This window comes from Marmota monax, unplaced genomic scaffold (genome assembly GCF_021218885.2).
Source record: "Marmota monax isolate L192 unplaced genomic scaffold, Marmota_monax_Labrador192_F-V1.1 WCK01_AAM20220418_F8-fsc00482, whole genome shotgun sequence".
Classification (NCBI taxonomy): Eukaryota; Metazoa; Chordata; class Mammalia; order Rodentia; family Sciuridae; genus Marmota; species Marmota monax.
Window position 1 is genome coordinate 188008 of NW_026694066.1, and position 20968 is coordinate 208975.

At 36.8% G+C, this 20968-nt stretch overlaps 2 gene segments (V, D, J or C); both read left to right on the forward strand.

Moving 5' to 3' along the window:
- Window positions 1–1377: 1377 nt before the first annotated feature.
- On the forward strand, window positions 1378–1987 carry LOC124106596 (T cell receptor alpha variable 13-1-like). The segment is given in 2 exon segments: window positions 1378–1485; window positions 1644–1987. Coding segments are annotated over 2 exon segments (396 nt in total).
- Window positions 1988–7804: 5817 nt separating this feature from the next.
- LOC124106597 (T cell receptor alpha variable 14/delta variable 4-like) lies at window positions 7805–8510 on the forward strand. The segment is given in 2 exon segments: window positions 7805–7938; window positions 8107–8510. Coding segments are annotated over 2 exon segments (453 nt in total).
- The last annotated feature ends 12458 nt before the right edge of the window (window positions 8511–20968 follow it).

A 20968-nucleotide genomic window follows, 5' to 3' on the forward strand; every position in this document is an offset into this window, starting at 1 on the left:
CAATGGAGTAGTGAAGACAAATCAGAGGAAAGGGGCCTTGACTCTGGAAATGAGGTCATCTTGGTTTGCCTGAAGCTATTGCTCCTGGTTTGCTTCCTCCAAGTGCACTATCCTATCTTACACAGGCAATCAGATTTTTGTCTTATAGACATTTCAGGAAACACCAAAGAATTAAAGTAGATGAGAGCTGGGTTTTTTTTTTTTTTTGACAAATGGAAATTATCCTGGAAAGGTACAGAGATGAAGTACTATATCAAAGTTTTGGGTAAAGAACTTTAATTTTAAAATTAAATTCAGATGTATAGGATATTGATTTGTATAAGAAGGTAATTCATGTTATTGATCAAGGTCACAGAACTCCATCCCAGGAGGACTGGCTCTTAGGTTAAGAGGAAATTCCAGGGAAGATATAAGACCGTTATTGCATTTATAGACAATAATCCATTTTGATAGCAGAAGATAAAGTCACATCAAGAATAAACTTATGTGTGGATATATATTTTGAATCTATAGTTTGATGTTTTTTGAGGATCTCTTCTCTCTCTCTTAGGACTTTGCAGAATAGAAGCCATCAGAAATAGGAAAATGTTTCTTAAGCATATCAAATTTCTCATTGCAATTCAACCCAATCTGTCCACCTGTTTTTGAAGTTGGAGTATTAATGACTCAATAATTTATGCCTATGTTCCTTTACAATTAACATTTGATCTTTATTTTTTATCCTAGGTACCTTTACTGAGGGAAGATGCCACAGTTTGACTTTGGTACTGCCCCTTCTTTGGGAATGATAAGTTATGGACAGGACCAGGCTTAGAGGAGTAGAGCCTGAGATGATGTGCATTTCTAATATTCAGTGGTTTTATGTCTTTCTGTTCTTTGGCTTACAAGTTCCTTTGATGAAGAGTTTTTATTTGTCATAGACATATTTTGGCGGAAGATTTCACCAAAAGGGAAAGTATTAAGTGATCCTTCATTTACTAGAGTGCTTCCTTGTCAAGTCAGCCCATGGTTGTATCAACCAGCAGCATCTATCTCTTTCCAATTTATTAACAAAAAATCAGTAGTGTGCATAAACATCAACCTTGATCTCTACATACTAACTGTGCATTTAATTTCTGATCTGATATCTACTTTATTAGACCTATTGCCACTTTTGTGTGTCTGAATTCCTCATGGGGGAAGGAAAGACCATTTTACTAGGGAGTTCAGTAACTAAGGATGTGACCACAAGGGGGCAGTCTACCCTAGCTGGTGCAGAATAAATGGTGAGTTCTTTGTGGTAGTTTCTGAATTCAGCAGAAGCAGAGCCTTTTTCTTATTGGCTGAATAGCTAATAAGAGAAGCCACTATAATTGTTAGAGGAAAAGAAGTGACAGCCTGATAACAGAAGGAGTTCTCCTGGCTAGAGATATCTGTGGTCTAAAGGAAGAATAATGAAGACAGTGATTTATTCTTTATTCATGTTCTTGTGGCTACAGCTGAGCTGTGAGTTGAGGATTGGGGGATAATAGAGTATACTACTGGATGTTCTTTTAATGTCCAGGGAGATGATTAGTTTTATTTAAATCTCCTGAATGTCCTGCAGGAAAGTAAAATTCTGGAAAGTAATGACCCAACTTCTTGTTTTTCTTTTTCTTTCCCAGGTGTGAGCCGAGGAGAGAAGGTGGAACAGAGTCCTTCTACCCTGAGTGTCCAGGAGGGAGACAGCGTTGTTATCAACTGTACTTATTCAAACAGTGGTTCAGTCTACTTCCTTTGGTATAAGCAAGAAGCTGGAAAAGGTCTCCAGATGATTATAGACATTCGTTCAAATAAGGAGATAAATCAAATCCAAAGATTCATTGCTGTGTTGGATAAGAAAGACAAACACTTCTCCCTGAACATCACAGCTGCCCAACCTGTAGACTCAGCTGTCTACTTCTGTGCAGCTGATGCACGATGCTTCTCAGACATCTGCAGCCTGCACTCAAACCTGCCACTGGGCTGAGCCCCACATGCTTCCCTTACCACAGACTTTGCAGAATAGCATTTGCCATATTGTTTGCAAGTGGCAAATAGCATGTTAGTATATAATAAGAAATTTAGGTACATTGTAACCCAGATGCTTAATAATTTTTTTCTAAATATTGCTTAACATTTTCACCAACTTTTTTGTGTATAGTTAAGGTGTATAGCTTGATGTTTATATATATATATATAGTGAAAATTGGACAGATGTATGAGGACATGCGTAGGGAAGGCATGGGGGAAAAAATCCCCAACACCAGGTATCTCCATGTGATTAGCAATCCCACAGCTGTAGTTAACAGATTCATAAAGGGAATTAGAGCTGTTTTGCCTTGAAATCCAGACTTTGAAGATGAATTGACACCTGCTGTTTAGACTCCTCTCATATAAATAGTCCCTTGTGATCAATATCATAATCCCTGTTATTGCTGGCCTTCAACTCTTTAGATATTGCATTAGTTATTTTTTTTTTTGGATTAGAAAACATTACACACCAAACACAGAAAATAATTATGATATAAAATATATAAAATTGATAATTTTATACACTCAATATTTGTTCCCAATATTTGTTCAAAAAATACAGAGAAGTACACATATAGGATAAACAAGTCTAGATATCTAATACACAGTATAAGACATATAATTTATTATACTGCATTAAGGATTTCTGTCAAATAGATTTTAGCTGTTTTTGTCAAACACAAAAATTTACTATAGAAGAGAATAGATATATTATATTCTTCACTATATAATCACCTTACTATCTATATTCATCCTAAAACATCCTGTTGTAAACCAGAATTATACAAAACAAAATTTGTTTTGAAAAATCCTATTTATTTACATTTTTCTATGCCTTTCTTCTTTTGCTAAAACTCCATTTTATAAATATAGTTATATTTATTCCTCAACATTTAAATTTACTGACCTTTTACCTTTATTTTTAGTGTATGTGAAAAAATATTTACATATATTTTCCTACTGCTTTACTCAACTCTTACTAGTGGGTTACAAAAAGATTTGGGTTAATGGCAAATTCACAGATGGCTCACTACAAAGCTCTCTGTCCTCATGTCTAGACTGAATCAAACATTATTATCACAAATTTCTTTTAAAATTATATCTTCTAGAGATGCTGATGAATCAATGAAAGTAAAGAACCTGTATAAATAAGATCCCTAATTCTCCAACTTCTGGTCAAAGGTAGGTGCATTTTAAGAGCTCTCATACTAAGAATGAATAGAGGCCATGATTGATGTGGTGAGGAGGATTCCTCTTGACTGAGTTATGGATGTTAGCTATTAGAGTTATCAGCTAGTTGGCTTGTTCTTGTAGTCTTTAGATAAATTAGATTTAAAACATCTGAATGGGAACTAATGCTGTGGCTCCTCCTTCAACTGGCTGTCCTTGTTTCCCTCAATATTATCACCAGCTCCTGTCCTGGAGAAGGAAGTAGACTCCTTATTAGTCCACTTCCCCTAAGACTGGTCATGGGATGAGAGGGAAGCATAACTTATATTTTATCACTAAGTTTTATAGTATAAGACAGAGGGTATGTTATTATTCACCTAAAAGATCTATCTTACTAAGGTGACAATTTATCCAAAAGAATGAACACACACACACACACACACACACACACACACACACACACCCTCCAGCCACAGTGTACAGGGTCAATATCTCAGATCCAGACAGGCTCAAGCTTTGGACCCTCACCATGGTTGATGTGTGTTTTCCTTTTGCTTCTGTAACAGACTTGGTGGCTTATAGTAACAGAAGTGTTTTTTCTCTGTCATGATTCTGGAGGCCTGAAGTTGGAATCAGTTTCTTTGGGCTGGAAGGGAGGTGTTAGTAGGTCTGCATCTGTGCAGAGGCTGTAGGGAGAATCTGCTTCTGGCCCCTCCCAGCTCTGATGGCTGCAAGCATTTCTGGGCTTGTGGCTACCTCCTCCAGTCTCTGCCTCCACAGTCACCCTGGCATCTCTCTCCCATTGACAAGTGTCCCTCTTGCAAGCCCACACAAGATTGCTTTCAAATTTCATATAATCCAGTATACTCTCTAAGATCTGAGGATCTTAACTTAATCACACCTGTATATAAAGTAACTGGCAATCCAGGGGTCAGGGTCCGATTAATTTTGATGGTGCTATTTTGCCTTCCACAGTGGGTATGGCTGGAGCTCCCCCCACCAATTTAGTAAGTAATGTTATGTATTAGAGCAAGTCCATTCACAAAAATAGAATATGCAATCATTTTATATTACGGTGATTTAAATATTATTTTTAAAATTATTGTACAGAAGAATTAACTCTTTGGTGTACAATTCTATCTATGAACACTGAATTCCAGTGCATCATATATATCTGTGTAACCACTGCACAATCATGATATGGAGTACTGTCATTACTTCAGAACCTCTTGTCTCTCCTATTGTAATCACACCCTCCCCTTCCTATGTCCAGGCAAACCTTAGTGTGTTCTTTTCTACGTGACCTTACAGAATGTACCGTGAAGAGAAACATGCTATTCATTTATTTATTCTGAGACTAGTGATTGAACCAAGGGTCAACAACCATATTCCCAGTTCTTTTATGTATTTTATTTAGAGACTGGGTCTTGCTAGGTTGATTAGGATCTCGCTATTGCTAAGTCTGACTTTGAACTTGTGATCATCCTGCCTTAGCCTCCTGAGACACTGGAAGAATACAATTTAAATATTATGAGAAGTCTTAATCTTAGATAGAGGAAGCAAATACCATTGGGTACATGTGAGGCCTCCATCTCTGCACCAATTTCAGTTGCTCCTACTCCTGAATGTGTAAACTTTAAGTTATTTTACTTAGAAAATCATAATTTCAAGTGTTTCTATTTCCATGGTAATCTAAATTCTATTTTTGCCAAAAAAGAAAAAAAATACTCCATTATAATGACAATTGATAAAGGAGAGTTTCAGTGGAGTGTTATGTCAGTACATACTGTCAGGTGAGTCATTGTCTCTGTATAAGTTTAATTGCACCAACTCTATCTTAATTATTCATTGGTAGATACATTTCTAACATTTTAAGTGTAATTTTATTGATCAAAAGTCATTTAACCTATACTTCTTAAGGCTGAGTTATGAGTGGATTTTTCCAGAAGTGGCATTGAATGACATATTCAGCAATTCTTTAGGTATTATTTCCTACTAATGGCTTTGTAGAGCTGAAATAAAACATTATTGTGGCCATTGCCTTAATAAAGCCTATACCTAATCATGTTATTTTACTAGTAAAAGAACAGAATAAGATAAATTAGAATTATGTTGCATTTTACCATTCAGGTGAGAAAATACTACTTAAAGTATAAAAACTTAAGGAACAGACAGGAGATATTACAGTGAATATTTCTAATATTCCAGAGAATTCTGTTCTGACAGTCTCAGAGGCACTGTATAGGTTGTATCAGGGCTTGTGTGCTTCAAGGATCCTGGGTCAGCACTCATCTTCTGAGGACTGTCTACTTAAGGACATTCTGTGAAGAATCTTAGTTAAGCTTATTAATGTGAGTTACTTTTTAATTCTTGTCACTTTAGGATGAGTGAAGTCATACTAGTTGTTAAATGCACTTAGGATGAGTTCCTTGTACTTTATTTGTTCACCTGGTAGTAAATACCACTTAGGTCATTTCTATAAGGTTCAAAGGTGTCGTTCCCTGGGTTGTTTCATCAGTTCATCTAGATTTAGGCCATGTAAGGGCTGATGAAATGAGAGGCCAGGAAAGGCAACCTGTTGGCATGCTGATGAGGATACTGATTCATGAGTTTCCTTATCTAGTTCGGTTTGTGAAACATGGAATCTGTATAATTTGGGATTTACCTGTACCTACTGGTGACTAGTGCATAGCAAGACAACATATGACTTCCTGTGAGGGGGAAAAGCAGGGCCACCAGGGCTAAGGTTAGCAATGCATTACATAGGACATGGGGGCTCAAGCATGTCTGATACAGTAATTAATTTCACCTGATTTTTGTTTTTTCTTTGTGCCACTGGGGGTGGAACTCAGGGCTTTACATATTCTAGGCACACACTTTACTACTAAGCTGTATTGTAGCATGACTCAGTACTTAATTTGATTTTGGACATTTCATTTGGTTCCAAATTTTCAGAAGATAGGGAAGTGATGAAAAAAGTGAAATTTCTGAGTGAGGACAAAGTCTCGCCTAACTGTGCCACAAACGTGCTTCACATGAATTGAATGAACACAGGCAGGGAACACAAAATCAAGTTGAGTTTTGTTATCACAGATGCTGTGGCTTTCTGATAGGAGGCTGCTTCAACTCATGAGAAAATAGAAGACTTAGTGGTACACACTCATGACTCATATAGCTATTGCAACTTCATGAAATTGTTTTGGGGATGTTCAAATGTTAATGCAGAACTATATTTCTATTAATGTCCGATCTTTACAGTATTTATGGGACTTTTTTTTTATCTCAGGAAAGGCATGAACTGGTCACATCCTCTGCTATGCTAGGCAAGTTTTTATAGTGTTTCACAGTGTTCAGTTTATGTTTCAGCCCCATGTCCCTACTGTGATGTGTTGTTTCTGGGGACTGAACTAAGCATTCACTGGAGATCAGCTGGCTCCTCCAGGGGATCTGTCTGGCTTTGGTAATATCTTGTCCTCATGGATCAAAGAAACCTCTTTTGTAGAGTTTCTATGCAAACTTGGGGATTTAATTTTCTGAATCTCAGATGAAATTGTGGAGCTTTTCCATGAATTTTTCTCTGTGTTGTATAAGAGATCCTTACTAAGGACTGTAGTCAGAAAGGCATGTTCAATTCAGCATGATCATCTGCTCAAGCATCATCCCCTCCCCAGCTTCTGTGGTGACTCTTATAGTGTGGAATCTTGTCTTCATGACAAAATTTCTATGATTATCATGAAGACATCATGTATTTTAAGTATTTAGGGTCTATTTTCAATTGAAGTATCAGATTAAGAAGAGGCTAATAGGGTTAAGAAACATCATAGTCTCTGAAGTCCTAGAGGTTTTTAAGTTCATTGAAAGATGCTGACATCACTGTATATATTTTTTGTGTTCACCTTCCTCAAAGGGATCCACAAATTTAGCAACCTAAGTTAATTTTCCTTCTATTTGATGACTAGATATATATTGGAATCTGGTATTAACTTTATTGAAGTAAAATTTAATTCTAATTTGGTATGAGACTGTCAAAAATATCTTTTCTGGATATGGACACTTTTTTTGGTGGGGAGGATTACCAGAATTGAACTAAGGGGCACTTGACCACTGAGCCACATCCCCAGCCATATTTTGTATTTCATTAGACACAGGGTCTCACTGAGTTGCTTAGTGCCTTGCTAAATTGCTGAGGCCAGCTTTGAACTCGCAATTCTCTTGTCTCTGCCTTCAGAGCTGCTGGGATTATAGGGGTGTTCTACTATGCCCAGTCTGGACACTTTTTGAATAACATAAATACAATCATGAGATTTCTGTGAATGTACAGTATAACAGATTTAAATAGTATGAGAAGAATTTCATTGTATCTCTTTAATTAATTAGTCATCCTCCTGGTAGAAAATGTTCCATTTAGTAGAGAGCAGAACAGTTGTCCTGTTTGTGGCATAATCAGATTTAGTGTGACTCTAGTGCCAGATCTGAAGTCTGTGTTGGTGAGACCATCAGCCAGCCACAGAGAAGTTTAAGATGACACATGCCACCTCCTGCTCCAGGAAGCCTCTGTTTCCTGCTCTGGTGCAGCAGCAGCTCATAGCCCAGGGGTTCCTCTCTCACCCTGTTGGGCTCCCCTCCCAGTGCAGAGCCTGAAATCCAAGAGTAAACAGATCCTTTTCATCTAGAGGAAGAACACCAACATGGTGCTGCCCAGGCTGCTGAAGCTGGTCATGGTGTCTGTGTGGCTGGGTAGGGATGGTCCCTGTGGGAAGGGGTCTCCTCTGTGACCAAGAAACTGAGGAATAGAATAGCTTTAAAGGGACTTTAGAAGGAAGGGTTGGCAGTGAGCAAAAATGCACTTTTTTGTCCCACACCACTTGTCTCTCAACTTTCTGATTCTGTCTTTTTTTCCTTCAGGATCCAGTTTTGCCCAGAATGTGACTCAGGCCCAGCCAGCCATGTGGGTGCAGGAGAAGGAGGCTGTGAGCCTGCTCTGCTCCTATGACACCAGTACTGTAAGTTACGATCTCCTCTGGTACAAGCAGCCCAGCAGTGGGGAGATGGACTTCCTCATCCTTCAGAACTCTTACAGCCAGCAAAATGCCACAAAAGGTCGCTACTCAGTGAATTTGCAGAAGGCAAGCAAATCCATCCAGCTTGTCATCTCAGCCTCACAGCTGGGGGACTCAGCGGTGTATTTCTGTGCACTGAGAGAGGGCACAGTGGGAGGACTGTTGGAGGGAGGTGCACAAAAACCCAGGGTCTGCCTGAGACAGCCACCTGCTGTAGGGACCAAGGCAGGGAATGGCCACCCCAGATAGGAAGTGGCCAGGGCTGTGTCAGCTCATGCCTGGGGTTGGAGGGAAAATACTCACTCTGAGGAACCCCTGTCTAGGTTCATAGACCACATCAGGATTATCACTAAACAAACCAGCCGTTTTCCTGAATCTTTGGATTGAATGTGGATAAAGATTTTTTTTTTTTTTTTTTTTGGTACTGGGGATTGAACTCAGGGGCACTTGAGCACTAAGCACATCCAGCCCTATTTTGTAGTTTTTATTTAGAGACAGGGTCTCCCTGTGTTGCTTAATACCTTGCCTTTGCTAAGGCTGGCTTTGAACTCAAAATACTCCTGTCTCAGCCTCTTGAACTGCTGGGATTACAGGCATGTGCCCCTACACCTGGCTCAGAATTTTTACAGAAGATAGAAAAGGAAGAATAAGTACAATAAACAATCTGTCATTTGGATATAAAATTTAACTCAAAGAATTGGCTAAAGTAGTTCAGAAACCTATGACTGAAAAGTCATAAAATATGTATGAACTCTTGGGATTTTCAGAGCAAATTTTCTAATAAGTATTCATTGAATAAAGATCATGTTTCTAGTGTATTTTAAAATAGGGAATGCCTTGAAATCTCTCTCTCTCTCTCTCTCTCTCTCTCTCTCTCTCTCTAAGAAAGATCATGCTGATTCATACAATTTAATGATTTTTGACTTACATTTGCTTTCCTTGAAGTTACTCATATTTACTTTCTAAGTGTCTATTATGTTACAATCTTTGTTCTAAGAGTTACCTCTTCTTAACTGTAACATGGAAGAGCCCCATTCCCATACCGAAAGCTTTTGTTTCACCCTTCACATCTATGGAAAGCTTAGTAACTAGTGGCTCTTGGGTATGTGGTGGATCCACCCCACAGAGACCTCTTTATAGGTAGATAAGGGATCATTTTCTCCTAAAACAGTTACCATACTTTAAAAATATTAAATTTCCACTTTCAGTATAATATGTTTCTACTTTATTTTTTTAGTTTTATTGTTCTATTTGTTTTAATCTGTGCCAATCACAGAAAGCAGTAAATTTTATTACTTGTTCGGGTAAATCACTTTTAAGCAGTAAAATTTACCATGAAATTTTTAGTAATTTATTGCCCCAGTTATTTTTCAACATAAATTTTCAAATCTGTCTTAATTTTTCCATATTCAATAACCCTCCACTAAACCAAATGAAAAAACATGCAAAACCAAAGAATGATTTAAAAATAGAAAGTTGAAATTACATCTATTGAACATATTTACACATAAAATATCAACTTATTTATTAATTTATATTTAAATGCTAATTTTCTCAACATTTAAAAATTAAGGCATTATAATTATACATAGTATTTGGGTTTAATCTGACACAATCATATGTGCATGGAATTTGATTTGTGTTCATATTCCCCCTTTTTCCCTCTCCTCTCACCCCGATACCCCTTTTTCTACTCTACTGGCCTTCTGTTCCCTCATCTATTTATTTTTGATTTGGTTCTTTCTATTTATACATATAGTTGAAAAATCCTTTGGTGAATTTATATATGCACATAGCACAATATTTTAAAATTAATTTTGCATTTTCTCTAATTTACCATCCTTCCCCTCTCCCTCTTGATCCCTACTCTATTGGTTTTCCATAGATCTTTATGATATCCAATCCTCCCCTCCTTCTTTTTTTTTTTATTTTACTCTAGTTTCCATAAAAGAAAGAGAACATTTGACCCTTGATTTTCTGAGTTTGGCTTATTTTACTTAGTATGATGTTCTTCATTTCCTCCCATTTATCAGCAAATGCCATAATTTCATTCTTCTTATTTGAGTAAAATTTCATTTTTTATGTGTATATAGTATAAGAAATTATATACAAATATATATATATATAATCTATTCAACTATTATGGTCATCTAAGTTGACTCCATAATTTAGTTATTGTCAATTGTACTCCTATAAACATCAAAGTAGCTGAATTTTTATAGTATATTGATTTTGATTCTTAAATTTAAAATTTGGGTAAATTTTAAAGAGTAGGATAGCTCAGTCACATGGTGGTTAAATTCTTAGTTTTTTGAGGACTCTTCACATTGCTTTTTGCAGAGTACTTGTACCAGTCTGAAGTCCTACCAACAGTGTACAAGTGTGCATTTCCCCAACGTCTTCACCAGCATTTATTGTTGTTGTGTTCTTGATCATTGCCATTCTGACTGGAGTAAGATGAAATCTTAGTGTATTTTTATTTACATTTATTTGACTGCTAAAGATGTTGAACATTTTTCATATTTGTATTTGTTCATTTCTGTATTTTATTTTGAGAAATATCTGTTTAGTTCTGTTGCCCATTTGTTGAATAAATTATTCTTTTTATTACATTTTTTGAGTTCTTTATATATTCTGGATATTAATCTCTTGTTCTAGTAGCAACTGGCAAAGATTTTATCCCATTCTGTACAGTCTCTCCTCACAGTTTTAATCATTTTCATTGCTGTGCAGAAGTTTTTAATTCGATGGCATCCCATTTTTTTTTGTACCAGAGAATGAACCGATGGGTGCTTAACCACTGAGCCACATCCTTAGCACTTTTTAATATTTTATTTAGAGACATGGTCTAAGTTACTTTAGGGCCTTGCTATGTTGCTGAGGCTGGCTTTGAAGTTGTGATCCTCTTGCATCAGCCTGTTGAGCTGTTGGGATTACAGGTGTGCATCACTGCCCCTGGTTGTCATCCCATTTATTGATTCTTGGTTTTATTTCTTGAGTTTTAGGTTTCTTGTTAAAGATGCTGGTGCCATTACTAATATAATGGAATGTTCCTTCTATTCTAGGGATATTTCCTTCTATAGGTAGCTTCTTCAGAATTACTGACCTGAGTAGGTGCTGGATTTTATCAGAGTTCTTTTCTTCATCTATTGTGATGATCATGTGATTCTTGTTTTTATTTAAGTCTTAATTTCTATTTAATTCTAGTTTCTATTTGATTCTTAGTTCTATTTATGTGCTGAATTACATTTGTTGATTTGTGTCTCTTCATCCAACCTTGAATTTCTGAGATAAAATCCACTTGAACATGGTGTATTATCTTCTTGATGTTTTTTTGTATGCAGTTTGCTAATATTCTATTAAGGATTTTTACATCTGTGTTCAGCAAGGTTTTTGATTTGTACTGTTCTTTCCTTGATGTGCCTTTGGTTTTGGTATCAGGGTTATACTGGCTTCATAGAATGTACTTGGGAGTGTGTCCTCCCTTTCAATCTCATGGAATAATTTGAGAATGATTGGTATTATTTCTTTAAAGGTCTGGAAAAATTCAGCTGAAAATGCATCTGGTCTTCAGCTTATCTTTCTTGGAAGGCTTTTAATTGCTTTTTCAATTTCATTCTTTGATAATTGTCAGTTTAGGTTTTCTATATTTTTTGTTTTAATTTGGGCAAGTCATTTATGTGTAAAAAAATTTTCAGTGTCTTCTAGATTTTCCAGTTTATTGGAGTATACATTTTCAAAGCAATTTCTAATAATTCTTTGGATCTAAGAAGTTTCTGTGGTGATATCTGCATTTTCATTTATAATTTTGTTGATTTGGGTCTTTTCTCTTTCTCTTGGTGAGTTTGGCTTAGGGTTATTTATGTTTTTGAAGACTCCTTATTACATTATCTTGTGTATTTTTTCTTCTCAATTTTATTATTTTTGGCTTTAAATCTTAATTATTTCCTTTTACTGAGTTTGGAATTAGTTTGTTCTTTTTCTAAAGCCTTGAGTTGGAACATAAATTCATTTATTATCTTTTTTTATATAAGCACTCAATATTATAAATTTTCTTATTGAAATGCTTTCATATTATACTTCTGTTCTCATTTATTTAAAACATTTCTTGATTTCTTCTCTCATTTCTTCTTTGATTTATTTATTTAAAAAAAGTATTATTCGATCTCCTTGTGCTTGTGTAGTTTCTGTTGTTTCCTATTGTTGATTTCTAGTTCCATGTCATTATGATCTGATGGGAGGCACAGGATTATATTAATTGTTTTTTGTATTTGCTGAAACTTAAATTGTGACCTAGAATATAGTACATTTTGGAAAATGTTTAATGAACTGCTGAGAATAAGGTGTTTTGATAAAATATTCAGGTGTTTTGAGGTGAAATATTCTGTAAATATATATTAGATGAATTTAATTCATAGTATTATTTAGGTTTGAAATTATTTTATTTATTTTATATTCTGATGACCTGTTTATTGGTGATAAGGGTGTTTTGAAATTACCCAGAATTATTGTAATGAGTCTATCTGAGATATAATGCCCAGGAGAATTTTTTAAATGCAATTAGGTGCACTGACATTTTGGGCATATATACTTACTATTGCTATATGTTCTAGTTGGATTGTTCCCCTTACCAGGATGTAGCAGTCTTTTTTGTAGCTTCTGATTCATTTTTGCTTGAAATCTCCTTTTTAGGTTTGCTCTCTTGATGTTGTCTCAGAGTTCGTGTATATGTGTATATTCTTATCATGTTATATCATTTCTTTTTCCTTTATTATATCCCGTGTACTCAAGTTCATGTATCCCATCTTCAAGGGCTGAAGTTCTGTTTTCTATGTAAGCTAATCTGTTGGTGATGCTTTCAAATAAATCTTTAATTTGATTTGTCTTTCAATTCCAGGATTTCTGGTTGGTTTCTTTTCAAATGTTTCTATTTCTTTATTGATGTGGTCTTTTATCTCCTGTATTTTCTTTCTTAATTCATTCCTTAGATTTTCTTTTAGTTCATTGAATGTTTTCTAATCAGTTTTTTATAATCTTTCTCTGGAATTTTTTTCACTTCTATATCTGCAGAATCCTTTTGTTGGGGAATGTGAATTTTGGGGGTAATTTTTTTTTGCCTGTTTCCTCATGTTTTCAGAGGTCTTAAACTTGCACATCAATTGAGGTAGATTCTGTTTTCTATTTTATATACTTGTTCTTTTGTGTGTAGCTATTTTTTGGGGGCAGCTTCTTTCTGTTTTTGTTTTATATGAGTAGATGTCAAGGGATGGAACTAGAGGTCCCCCTCTGGTTGTTCCTCCTTGAGTCCTGGTTGTTGCTTTGAGATTTTTGTCTCCCTAATTCTGTGATTTAAAGTAATGTTAAGGCTCAAGCAGGGTTAGGTCACGTGTGAGGTGAGGGCCACTGTTGCTTGGCTGAGATGTGAGATTTCTCTGCAGCAGGATCTCTATTCTGTGACTTTGAAGTGTACTAATCATTTTTCAGTCCCTCTTGGAGTGGGGAACCAGTGTTAGCACTAATGCCACAGATGGATGTACAGTCTCAAGTGTCTGTTGTCTACTTTGAATCTATAACAATTATTGCATCCTCTATAGGAATGATGATGTTAGTATTTAACATCAGTACCAACAATAAAAAATACAATAAGATCAGACATGTGAGAGCAGGTGTCTACTATGTTTTCCACTGTGTTAATAATCACAACAACATGAATGGGGCAGGAATTACATAAATTATATGGTTGTATTATTAATGGGATTACAGTTTCTTACATAAGAGAAAATAGAGTAGGAAGGTGAGAGAAAGCGATCAGAGGAGAGACAGGAGACAGCAGATTTTGGCAGTAAAGAAAAAGAAATGACAAATTAGCAGAAAATAATTTAAAAAGAGAGGAAGAAGGAACAGGAGGGAAAATAACCAAGGTATGAACAAACCAGCAAAGGTGAGATAGAAACAACTCAAACTCTTGTATAATTGTACTGCACTTAAGTCAAATCAAGGTTAAATAATAAATGTGTGCAGAAGAAACTTGTTAATGTGAAAGTAAATGTATGAATATTATGCAGTGAGAACACACAACCACACACACTCACTCACACTCACACACGCACACACACACACTCATGCATAATGGAAAAATTTTATAAAAATACAATATGTTAAAATGATGTTTGAAAAATTTTCAAGAGTTAAAAAAGAGTAAAAATGGGCATATAGAGAAGTAAGAGATAAAGAAAAAGAAAAAAAAATTAATGAGAACTAGAGGGCTTGTTTCCACTATGTTGGTCAAAACTGCTGGCAGGAATGGGTTTTTATTCTTTATATTTATTTAGGCTCTATAGCCCTTGGATCAAGGGCTGGGTTATAAAGTTCAATGTCTGTGTGTTCATCACCTAGCTTCCAGTGGGGTGTAGTAGGGGTTAGCTTCTGGTTGGAAAGACTGGGGAGTGCTTACGAATTCTGTAATTCTGTAGGGGGTGGGGGTTATGCAGAGTTCTAAAGTTGAAGTCCACTGGTTGGGGTTTAATCGTGAGTGAACTTTGGGACTCTGTTGGTGGGTATTTGAGTTTTGATCCACACCTCATATTGCTGGGGAGCTGCCAGTCTGTGCTGGACATCTGGATGTCTGGAGCCTCCAGTAAAATCCACTTTTAGGGCATAAAAATCCCTCCACAGGTTTCACCTTCAATGCTATGAATGTGAATTACAAGGTAGCAGCTCTGGAGTGTAGACACTCCTGAGTGGGCACTATAGGTGTCTTCCTAATAACTCCTATGGAATGCCAACAACAAAGGTTTTCTTTGTGCCTATTTTATTCACTCTGGTTCAAGCATACACTGAAGGTCAGAATATGCAACTGCTGGCTACTTCCTCTCTGTGTCCCTGCTTTGACTCTGCTCACTACTGGGCAGTATTTATTAGCAGTTCCCAGGCTGGGCCTGTAGTCATCTCTGGGCCAGCAATCTCAGATCCTGCTGAACTATCTGCTCTGGTCCTGGAATAACTTACACACACACACACACACACACACACATTAGGTGTTGTTGGGCACAATGCCTTTATTTTATTTATTTATATTTATGTGGTGCTGAGGATTGAACCCAGAGCCTCACACATGCTAAGCAAGTGCTCTACTGCTGAGCTGCAACCCCAGCCCCCTGAGTAATTTTTGATTGGTTTCAATGAACCACTTTCCCCACTGACTCTATGTTCATTAAATTTAGCCTCCTGCTCTAATACACAGATTCCCCCAAGCCAAAAGACATTTTTTTAAAAAATTAGTATTTTTTTTTTTTTTTGATTATTGGCCTTGCCATCTTCTCAATGCCACTGCTTACCCCTCCCCTCTTTGGCCACCCTCAGCCAAGTTGGTGCATTTCTAATGCATTATTTTTACATTTTGTTCTAAGTTTTGGACATTTTGTGTCTCTACAATATTTTTTACAGTACAGTACTGAGTTTGAGTGAGTTCCCTTGTTACCCACCTCACGGGGGAGCAGTATTCCCACATTTTAGGTATGGTGCTGAGGAATTGCTGTGAGGTGGACCCTTCCTCTAATCTGCTATCTTCTTTCCTCATTTTCTCAACTTACAAAAGGCCTTTTATGTTCTTCAAATAAATATAATTTCTTATATTTACCTTCAATTAAATTTCCATTTTTGTTACATACTCATCTGTATGTAAACATTTTCATTAAATTTTTTCTTTTATGTGTTTATTTTTATCAGTATTTCAAATACAAAGAAATCATTGATTATATAGCTAATATTTTCTCCCTCTCAAGGTTTAGTGAATATTCAGTATGTATTCACTACCTAGACAATGAGATTTTATTTTATGGAGCTAGCCAAACCTTAATCTAATACTTAAAATGATAGCAAAATAAAAAGTACTAATTCTTGAACAAAGATGCAAGTATTTAAATTCAGAACTTAAAAAAACAAAAGGCAGCTTATTAACAGAATAATGCAGTTTGATTTTTAAAACTGTATTCATTTAAATATCATATTTATTCAAAATAGTCAATGAGTACCTTCTGTACGACAAACTTTGACCTGAGAACTTGTTCCATTTACATGGCCTTTTAATAGCATCTAGCACAAAGGAGCTTAGTTTCCATATGCTAAGTCTACCTGCCTAGTACTAATTTTATCCATAAAATGATCAATAATTACTGGCTCTTTGAGGGGCATTGCAAGGGGCAGAGTGTGAAATCTCTTTTCTCTGCTCTTGTCTGTCTCTTTACCTCTCCTCCAAAATCATTTGATGCTATCATGTGATTCATTTTGTACACTTTAGGCCTTATGTGCTCCATCAATATCCCACAATACCAAATCTTCATTCTCTCCTTCCATGTCTAACCCCACTTTCTCATCCTCTAAAATCGGATTTGTGGTGGTTGAGTGGTTGGTTGATGAGCAATCCTGTATTGTAACTTCCTAATATATTTGCATTTGGAAAGCAGGGATGTGGGTAGAAATCTTTAGGGAAGAATCTTTACAATTTTTTAAAAAAGTATTTTAAATTGTAGTAAAATATGCATAACATGAGGCTTACCACTCCAACATTTTTATGTGTACAGTCCAGTGGTATTACGTACAGTCACACTGTTGTGCAACCATTCATCTGTGCAAAGCTTTTTACTTTCAAAAAGTGAAACTCTATGCTATACTGTTTCTCTCCAACCCAGCATCATCCCAACCGATTTTGCATTGTTATCATATATCAGAATAGAATTTGTAACTAATTTTCCAGAATTTCTAGAATAGTTCTGTGTCAGTTTCTGGCAATGTGACCTGGAAGGCTATAATGTGGTAGAGAGAAAGAAGTATGTGGACTCAAAATATTTGGGCCTGGATATCTTTTTTGTTTTTAAAAATATAATTATTAATACACATTAATTGTACAAATTTTAAGGAGTTTCGCTGTGACATTGCCATACACGAATATACTGTGCTTTGATCTTGTCTACTCTCCACTATTTTACCCTCCTGTACACTGCACTGCTGCCACTTCACCAGTCCTGTTCACTTCTCTGATAGTCACTCTTCTACTTTCAGGTCATTTCTTACTTTCTTTTCTTTTTTTTTAAGTTACTTATATGAGAGAAATCAGGTGATGCTTGTCTTTTTGCATCTGGCTTCCAAATGATATCTGGGCTTGTAAATCTTACTTATGTCTGTATCTGTGAAGCTATTACAGATTGACTCTGAACTATGGAGCTCCTTTATCTGAATCTGTGGAGAGAGAACTCCAGGGAACATGATCTTTCCCATAGTAGTGATTTCTCAACCAAGGCCAGCCAGTCATGTTTTCAGCTTCATTCAACAAATTTGAATTGTGCACCTAGTAAATGTCAGTTACTACTCCGTATGCGAGGTACAGTGCTGAAAAACATAGTCACTCAATTACTTGACTTCTTATTACTTCCTATAATGCTTTCGTGACATTTCCATGGATTATAGGTTGACCCACAATTGATAGCTGTGCTTATAACAGCTTATATTAAAATGCCCATATTGATATCTTCTGAGAATAGAGACACCCTAGGATGATCTACTAAAGCATTTAAATGCCAGGTAGAAAAGAATAAAGAAGACCATAGATGTAATGATAGCTGTCCCTTATATTTACAAGGGCCACCTGAAGATTAATATGTGCTTATAAATGAGGTCAGGGTGAGGGCATAGTTCTGACTTCTGGAAGGAGTCCAGGAAGTCATTCTTCCCTGTTCAGATCCTGTCCACCAGGGGTCACAGTTTGCTAACACTAACTTCCTGCGTGAATTGTAACTTCAGGCTCATCTTTTCACTATGACTTCAACATTCTTCATGTTAAGAATCAAGAACATTATTTAGTAGCAACATTGTAAAGATGGATACTTCTCCAGGCTTAGTGACGGTGATGTTCCTGATACTTGGTGAGTAAAATGCCTTTTACAATGGACTCTTTCTTCTATAATGCCAGAAAAAAAATTTAACCATAAAATTTTCAAAGAGTTTTATCACCAAGATGACCCAGATCTCTTCTCCCCAGGAAGGATCCGTGGAGACTCAGTGTCCCAGATGGAAGGCCAAGTTACCCTATCAGAAGGGGCTTTGCTTACTATAAACTGTACTTACTCAGCCACAACGTCAGGGTACCCTACTGTTTTCTGGTATGTCCAATACCCTGGAGAAGGTCTACAGCTCCTCCTGAAAGCTGTGAAGGCCAATGATAAGGTCAGCAACAAAGGTTTTGAAGCTACACACAATAAAGAAGCCACGTCCTTCCACTTGGAGAAAGCCTCTGTCCAAGAGTCAGACTCCGCTGTGTACTACTGTGCTCTGGGTGACACAGTGGCAGAAACTGCAGGGGGAGCTGAGCACAAACTCTGAGCAGCCACCAGGGGCCTGGCTGCTGAGCGTGTCCCTCTGGGGTTCACCCTGGTTTCATCAGTCTGTGATGTGTGCTGCTCCATTTCTTTCTTTCTTTTTTTTTCAGCTGTTACTTTGCATTTTTATTTTTTTTACTGTAAAATTATCTTTTTTAAATTTTTTTATTGTTGGTTGTTCAAAACATTACATAGTTCTTGATACATCATGTTTCACACTTTGATTCAAGTGGGTTATGAACTCCCATTTTTACCCCATATACAGATTGCAGAATCACATCAGTTACACATCCATTGATTTACATATTGCCATACTAGTGTCTGTTGTGTTCTGCTGCCTTTCCTATCCTCTACTATTATTTCTTTTCTTGATGTAAAAATCTTACAAATGTCCAGAGCAGCAGCAGCAGAAGGAGTGGACACCCCCAACTCAGCTCTTCACTATTGAAAGTAAGAACCAAAGCTGGCAGCGTTAATTCTTCATGCAGGAACAAAGTAATTTTAAGGTAAAACCACTCTAATGATGAAGTGGGCTCTTTCTTTATCCTTGCAGACAAATCCCAGACCCCACTTGTTGTTTCAGGTCACCCTGGTAGACATTGCTGTGGCTCATTATATTTTTAGAAAGACAAATGTGCCAGAGGTGGTATGTGCATAAGGTCTCCCTAACAGAGTGTGTAAGGAGAGGTGATAGGAGAATTGGAGCCCCAAACTGGAAATATAAGATTGATAATAGAGAAGGAAGGGAAGAGAAGAAAGGACAAGGAACAGACCTCTCACATAGCAACTGTGCAATGAGAGGAAAGAGAATTTCCTCAGACAGGCAAGTGTGTCTCTTTTGGTTAATAAGATGGTAGCTAAAGGCTGATGATGAAAGGAAAGGAACAAATGCACAATTGAAAAATGACCCCTGGTTAAATGATGAGTGGCTCTGGCCAGTTGCACAATTCAGTTTGCTTGCCAAGAAGTTCCATGTGAGTCAGTTTCCAGTGCCTGTGGAAGATTAAATATAAATATTTTTCAATTTTGTAACTTTCTCTGAAGCCATTAAAAAGGCAGTGAAGAATCCCCAAAGACCATAAATCTGCAGAGTGTAGAAAAGGAGACGATGACACTGATGTTGATGGAATTTTAGAGGGTGAAAAATATGGAGAGAAATTGCATCACAGGCCATGTGGAGATGGAATCTGTGCCTCACGAGAGAGGCCATCAAGGAGCATTGCTTGTGTGCTGTGCCCTTGTGGAAGGTTTAGGAGTCAGATGAGAAGTGGAGAAGGTGGTGGTGGTGGTTCTGTGTGTGTGTGTGTGTGTGTGTGTGTGTGTGTGTATTTGGAGATACTTGAAAGGGAGAGGATGGAAAAAAAGGACCCAGAAAGAAAGTATTCTAGTGACAGTTCCCCATGCTGTTCACCACTGCTTGCAGAACAAGGAATGTTCACTTCACGAACCCAACGTAAAATTGGAAGTGATATTTATGAACTGGAAAACATAAAAGTAAGAAATTAAAAAGCATATTATAAAGAAGAACATGGTAGTAAATTCTCAATATAGGGAAATAACCCAATGTCCAAGAAAAAGGACATACTCAGATTAGTATTGTTCACAAAACTGCTGCCTAGATTAATTTTACTCTCCTATACACCCAGTAGTGGTGATTGGACAGAATATCTGTTTTCACAAAACTGTGCATTCCCAAACTTTGTTACCTCTGCTTATAAGACTCTCTTTTATTTGCATATATGATTTATTCATTTATAAATCAGATGGAGTTTCATTTAACATATTAAGTCATTTACAGTTTCTCATGCTGTCTATTTAGATAGCTGCCCATGTTTTAATATTATTGTCTCTGATCTTCACCTTCACCTTTGTTCTACCCATCACATATTATCAAGTATTATTAAGGTTGCCAGCACCCCAACAGAGCGGGGTCCTGCCCAGGAGATGTGAGCTGCCTGGGAAAATTAAAAGTCTGAAATAATCAGGCAGAAATAAAGATAGAGCCAGAAATCAGATATAAAAAGAGAAGCATCTGATGGGTCTTCCAGTCCTGTTAGGAACTGGAACTGAACAGTTGAAAAAAGGCTCTGATTCTTTATTTAAGGGGGAGTGCACCAAAGGCAGGTATAAGGGTTCAAGGGGAGGAATCTTGTGTGAGTGCTTGCTTCTCTGTGTTGCAGGGGTCTTGCAGTAAACAGATTGATTCCCATTTCACAAGTTATACTCATCTCGGAGAGGCTCTCTGGCTCCAGCTGGTCACTCCCACCTCTGGAGCTAAGTTAGAACTTCAGTGGTGAGCTAGGCAGGGCACCATGTGAATCAGGCATTCTCTAA